The 7,183-nt window shown below is 33.1% G+C and overlaps 1 protein-coding gene across 2 annotated transcripts in view; it reads left to right on the top strand.

Moving 5' to 3' along the window:
• The window catches only part of LOC125875919 (translocase of chloroplast 90, chloroplastic), a 7,854-nt gene extending 4,529 nt beyond the window's left edge, over positions 1 to 3,325 (top strand). For both annotated transcript variants that reach the window (XM_049556984.1, XM_049556985.1), the window contains exon 4: positions 634 to 3,325. In XM_049556984.1, coding sequence (XP_049412941.1) covers positions 634 to 2,912 — 2,279 coding nt within the window. In that variant the 3' untranslated portion in view covers positions 2,913 to 3,325. The remainder of the gene's footprint in view (positions 1 to 633) is intronic.
• The last annotated feature ends 3,858 nt before the right edge of the window (positions 3,326 to 7,183 follow it).

The raw sequence follows: 7,183 nt of genomic DNA, 5'->3' as shown, positions 1-7,183 counted from the left end.
AAAAAAAAAAGAGTTCTATGTTCCTTGTTTTTCATCATTTCGTGTTTTTGTGTGTGTGTTATTTATGTAGACCTTTTATCAAAATTATTTATGTACACCGTTAATTTGTGTGCATCCAAAGTGCAATGGTTCATTGGGGACTGCTATTAATTCCAAAATGTTGTTTCTAAGGCACATTTTACACATTCAATGGGTTAGGCACTTTCTTTTTTTCTGGTAAGTAATACATTCCCTAGAATATCAAGTAACTCGAAAACTAAAAGAAGCACAAAAAGACCAGAATTACTGTTGGTTTGTGTAAAAGATAATGACAGCAAATAAAACCATGTATCAATGTTTTATCTGTTGATAGGAGCGTGCTTGTATGCAGATCCTGTTATGGTCGTAAAGGTTGTTATGTTAGGATCCCTAATTAGTGCCAATTGAAATATCATCTTACTTTGGCATATCCTTTTGGACTTTATTGCTCTACTAGTTAACTGGATAGTGGATAGTTTTGGAAAAAATTTATGAATTTGTAGAATAATGCTAGCCCATATGCACTTCGCTATTTTAATTAATTGACTGTTGATCTCCACATCTATCGCTGTTGTCTCAAATTGTTGATGGCATTCTTTTCTTCTTTTGGTTCAGCTCACACTGCTGATTTGGTTACAACAACTAGGTTAGCCAATACAATACAATCTTCCAATGATAATCAAGAGCATACAGAGAATACAAATAATTTTCATTCACAACAACGGATGGGCGAAGATTCTTTTCAGTCGGATTTTAGGGTTGATGAGAAACCTAGTCCAGTGGTAAAGATTGAAGCCCTTCAGATTACATTCTTGCGCCTTCTTAAACGTTTTGGCCTGTCCGAGGACAACCTTCTGGTATCAAAGGTCTTATACCGGATCCAGCTGGCATCACTGATACGGGCTAGAGAATCAGATTTAAAAAGGGCAAATCTTAAAATTGAGAGAGCCCGTGTAATAGCAGCAGAACAAGAAGCTGCTGGCCGACCACAACTGGATTTCTCATTTAAGATCCTTGTACTGGGTAGAACTGGAGTTGGCAAGAGTTCAACCATAAATTCCATTTTTGACCAATCAAGAGCAGCAACCAACGCGTTCAAGCCTGCTACTGACCATATTCAAGAGATTGTGGGAATGGTAAATGGCATCAGAGTATCGTTTATTGACACTCCTGGTTTATTGCCTCCCTCACCCAGTAATATCCGAAAAAACAAGAAGATATTGCAATCTGTGAAACGATATTTAAGGAAACAAACGCCTGATATGGTACTGTATTTTGAGCGCCTGGATTTGATCAACACGGGCTACAGTGATTTCCCCTTGTTGAAGCTTATAACGGAAGTCTTTGGTCCTGCAATTTGGTTTAATACTATCCTTGTCATGACTCATTCTTCCTTCAATCTTCCCGAAGGAACAAACGGATATCCTGTTAACTATGAATCTTTTGTCACCACCTGCACAGATTTGGTCCAACATTATATTCACCAGGCAGTCTCTGACACTAAGCTTGAAAATCCTGTAATTTTGGTGGAGAATGATCCCAATTGTAAGACCAATAATGCTGGAGAGAAGATTCTCCCTAACGGGCAGGTGTGGAAGTCTCAGTTATTATTGTTGTGCATATGCACCAAAGTTCTAAGTGATGTTAATACCCTATTGGACTTTGAAGACAGCCTAAAGGTGGGGCAATCAAATGTAGGACGATTGCCTTCTCTTCCGCATCTTCTCTCATCCTTTCTAAAGCATCGTGCTCAGATAAGACACGGCGGAGCTGAGAATGAAATTGATGAGGTTTCTCGTTTAGACTCAGATGATGAAGACGACGAATATGATCAGTTACCTCCTATTCGGATACTGACCAAGTCTCAGTTTGGAAGGTTGAGTGGTTCCCAAAAGAAGGATTATCTTGACGAACTAGACTACCGAGAAACCCTCTATTTGAAAAAACAACTGATAGAAGAAGCTCATCGACAAAGAGAAAAGAGAGTTTCTTCAAGTGAGGGTAAAGCGGCCCCTGATGATGAGTCTGATAACCAGCAGGAGGGCCCTCCTGAGCCAGTTCTCTTGCCAGATATGGCTATTCCTCCAAGCTTTGATTCAGATTGCCCTATCCACAGATACAGGTGCCTCATCACCAGTGAACAGTGGCTTGCAAGACCAGTCCTTGATCCCAATGGATGGGACCATGATGTGAGCTTTGATGGAATTAACCTCGAGAGCAGTGCAGAAATAAGAAAAAACATATTTACCTCGGTTAATGGACAAATGAGCAAGGACAAACAAGACTTCAGTATTCAATCTGAGTTTGCTGCAGCTTTCACCAATCCAGGTGGGCCCACTTATGCGGTTGGTCTTGATGTTCAATCTGCCAATAAAGAGCTGATCTGCACTATCCACAGTAATGCAAAGGTAAGAAATTTAAGAACTAATGTCACTGAATGCGGTATTTCTGTAATACCATTCGGGGATAAGTATTTTCTTGGTGCCAAGTGTGAAGACAGTTTTACAATTGGAAAGAGACTGAAGTTTAATGTGAACGCTGGTCGGATGGGGGGTGCTGGGCAAGCAGCCTATGGCGGGAGCTTTGTAGCCACTTTAAGAGGAAGGGATTATCCAGTGAGAAACGAAAGTCTGAGTCTCTCGATGACAGTTCTCTCTCTCAACAAAGAAATGGTGTTGAGCGGAAACTTACAAACTGACTTCAGAGTGAACCGAGGTACAAACATGTCAGTGAGCGCAAACCTCAATAACCGGAAGATGGGCCAGGTTTCCATCAAGACAAGCAGCTCTGAGCGCATGGAAATAGCTTTTATCGCACTTTTCTCCATCGCGAGAGCCCTGTTGCGCAGAAAGAGAAATGACCAACTTATTGAAGACTCTCCGGAAGCTAGATGAACTTTTCCTTTGGATTCAAAGTAGGCCACTAAATTTTTCCTTAGGTGCCAGCCTCTCTAGGCTTTCAAGAAGTATGTCAAGAAATGTAGTAGCTACCGAAGAGTTTGATTTCCACATGTATTTTCTGTGAAGCAGTATGGCAACAAGCAAAGCTTGATATGTTTTCGTTGTCGTTTGATCAATTTTATCAAATCCAGGATAGGTAAAAAGACACTTTTTTTGGTGTCTGGTAAAGTGGAGATGACTGTAGTAGTTTTGTATCTGAGTAATAATTGTATAGTAGAGTAACTTAGAAGAGCATACAAAAGTTTTCTGCAGATCTTGTAATAATTAGCTTGAAAAAAGCTAGCAGGATCCTAGTTGTGATGCCAGAAGGATGATCTTTTTTCAATGCATTTTCTAGTATTAGATGATTTATTGTGCTCTGTTGAGCAATAACATCCATCTTTCTCTTTCACCGAGTCTTGGTGGATAAAGTTACTCGTATCTCTATTGGTGGATAGAGTTACTCGTATCAACCAACTTCATCATTACGACTACCACCATCAATCGACACTATCAGCCACTACTGCCATTGCGGTTAATCGCCTCCACCATTACAACTAACACCATCACTAACTGTCATCAACGCTATTGTCAACTACCACACATTATTTAGTCACAACCATCAACTACTAACAACAACCAACTTTCCCATCACAACTACTACCACCAATTGGCGTCAGTCACTACAACACTAACCATCTGCAACATCACGACTATCACCACCACTATTACTAGTCGTTACCACCAATCATCACTATTACTATTACTATCATTACAAACCATGTCCACCAACACCATATCAAATCATCTCCACTATTACTAGCAAACACAACATTTTTTTTAATCAAATAATAATGTAATTTTTTTAAATGAAACATTTTTTTTCTAATATCTTACTGTTTTTTATTTGAAAAATATATTTATTATATTTAAAAGTAAATAAATTATGCACATTCAAATGTTGAAAAATAAATCGTTCCATCATTCATATTCAAACGTCTTTATTTTAATAAAAACAAATAAGGTCCAATACACTTAAATTACGATGAAAGGTGTGGCCTTTTTTTTCTACAAGTTTTATTTCAAAAACATATACAAAATCTAGCTTCGAATCTTGTCGATAACTTCATGTATAAATTTTATTTGAAATATGTATATAACTGTATTAAAAAAATATTTTTCTCCCAATAGTCAATAGAAATAATGATGTTTAGGAAAAAAAAATGACTTTAGCAATTTTCCATTATTATATTCACACAGGTAGCTTCCTCCCGTATCATCAATTTCTTATATTAAATTAGTGACGTGAAGACATGCACGTTTTTATTTTATTTCATTTTTATTAGTCAATTAAAGCAGGGAAAAAGGATAAATATATCCCGAATCATCATAAATGGTATGCAAATATCCTCCGTCATACTTTTAGGACATTGGTGCCCCTGCCGTCCAAAAACTAGAGCATATATACCCTTTATACTAACGAATAATCTTATCCATCGATCCGACATTTATCTACGGATAAGATTGTGCCACGTGTCCCTATTTAATCTTCTGTTAGAGTGTAGGGCATATATGCTCTAGTTTTTGGACAACAGGGGTATCAATATCCCAAAAGTATAACAAAGGGTATTTGCTACCATTTATGATAGTTCAGGATATATTTATCATTTTTCCCATTAAAGTATGACAAACAGATAAATACCAAAATGGTCTCGATAATGCTAGTCAATTTTATTATTTTTAATGAAAAATATTAAGAGAATATTCATGCAATATGCCTTTTATCTTCTTCTCTTTTTTTCTTTGTTTGTCACACGTAGTACATTAAAATGAGCTCATATTTTATTATCTATCTAATCAGCTTATATTTTGGGAATAATTTTTTGAATCGATAAAATTTAAGTTTCAATTCATATTTAACCCAAAAGAATAAGTTTCAATTCATATTTAACCCAAAAGAATATAAGTAAATATGAGTAAAATATGAAAAGTGAGGGAATGTCTAGAGTGTATTTGATATAGAGGAATATTTATTAATTTTTTCATATTTGGTTGATTTTTAAATATTTTTGTTGCCATCGTTGAGAAACATCTGACTCACACATTTAACACCTCTAATTGCACGTCATATAAATTAGGGAAAATTACGCGTATAAGCAAAGATATACTAGTTAATTAGTTAACATAGTTATAGTTTGTCTTAATTATAATTCGCGATCTACTTTTAGCTACAATTACACGGCTCAACTTTTTAGTTTTGTATAATTTGGAATTTGTATAATATAATTTGTATAACTTTTGTATAATTCGGAATTTGTTTAATACAATTTGTATAACTATTTACACTTTTGATGTTTGTAATTGTATAAATTCGTTATTTCGAGTCTATACAAAAATAACTGAATTATACAAATATACCCGTGAATTATACAAACTTGCGAACTATACAAATCTACGAATTATACAAACGAGACAGCTTAAACTGTATCTACATTCCGTAAATATGTAAACTATATCTATAGAGCATAATTAAGTTTATTATATTGAGTATTTACGAAAGTTTCCCAAAATTATAATGAAACAAGAAATCCATCATCCAAAATTCCCAAAATACAAAAGGACTCTTTATAAACCACACGTCTTGTCCCCATTTGCTACATGGGATATTTGACTATTTTGTCCTACGNTAACTTTTGTATAATTCGGAATTTGTTTAATATAATTTGTATAACTATTTACACTTTTGATGTTTGAAATTGTATAAATTCGTTATTTCGAGTCTATACAAAAATAACTGAATTATATAAATATACCCGTGAATTATACAAACTTACGAACTATACAAATCTACGAATTATACAAACGAGACAGCTTAAACTGTAGCTACATTCCATAAATATGTAAACTATATCTATAGAGCATAATTAAGTTTATTATATTGAGTATTTACGAAAGTTTCCCAAAATTATAATGAAACAAGAAATCCATCATCCAAAATTCCCAAAATACAAAAGGACTCTTTATAAACCACACGTCTTGTCCCCATTTGCTACATGGGATATTTGACTATTTTGTCCTACGATGTCACTTCATAAAATACAAATAAATCATAATAAACCTACTTCATATAATTTCACAAGATCGAAGAAAATAGTGTACCTATGCAAATTTTATTCTTATATTTAGATAGAAAATTTAATTTCTATAGATTTTTTATTCAAGTAAAAACACTACAAATTAGTTCGGAAAAAAAAAAAACTCCTAACGTAAAGAAGTCAAGATAAGTTGTTATCTCTTATAACCAATTAAACAATAATTACGTATTTATCTTTGCTAGTGTTTTCTCCACCCGTCTATTTGTATATATATATATATATCGCAGTGTTATCCCATTGATCTTTCATTTATTTTTTTTAATAAAAATATATATTTTATTGCAACTAATTACCATATGAATAAATAAAGAGGGAGGGGACAGAAAGATGCAATATAGTAATTATTAAAAATCCACAATTATCATTTTGTTTGAGATTAATTCATTTAATAAAAACAAACCAATATACTAAGAAATTCCATTATTTAATACTCACTTTGGTTCTTTTTAATTGTCATGATTTTCTTTTTTAGAGTCAAATGATAATAATTTTGATTAACATTTTATAATGTATTTTTTTTTATCATATTCATATGGAAAAATTGCAATTTATAGTACTTTTTCTATAGTTTGTGAATATCTAAATTTTTAGTTTTAAATATATTAATGTAATCTTATTTAACTTTGAAAATGAGCTAAATTGACTTTTAAAAAACGCAATAAAATAACAAAAAAGAAACGAAGTGAGTATTAGGGATGTTTTTAACAAGTGCTTAGAAATAATCATAACTATTAGGACACAATGATTGGCACAACCATGCGTTAATTTATAAGCATTTTACAAACCTCATAAAGCATAAGATTTAGGTTCACTTTTTCGTGAGACAAAAAATAAGTTTTTATATAATAAAAAAATGTTATATGTGAGTTACATAATAATTAAAAAGAAATATTTCTTTTATATTTCACATAACTGATACTGGTTGTGAAGTTTGAAGTTATATCTGATTGAAGTTTACATATTTATGCCTAACGTTCAAGTAAAAATAACTATTTCAGCTATATATACATGAATTCAGATAAAAACTTTAAATAAATTGAGTTCTAGCATAGACACTGAATACCAAATATA

This window comes from Solanum stenotomum, chromosome 9 (genome assembly GCF_019186545.1).
Source record: "Solanum stenotomum isolate F172 chromosome 9, ASM1918654v1, whole genome shotgun sequence".
Lineage (NCBI taxonomy): Eukaryota > Viridiplantae > Streptophyta > Magnoliopsida > Solanales > Solanaceae > Solanum > Solanum stenotomum.
Note: the sequence above shows the minus strand (reverse complement) of the source record. Positions and strands in the feature narration are given on the sequence as shown.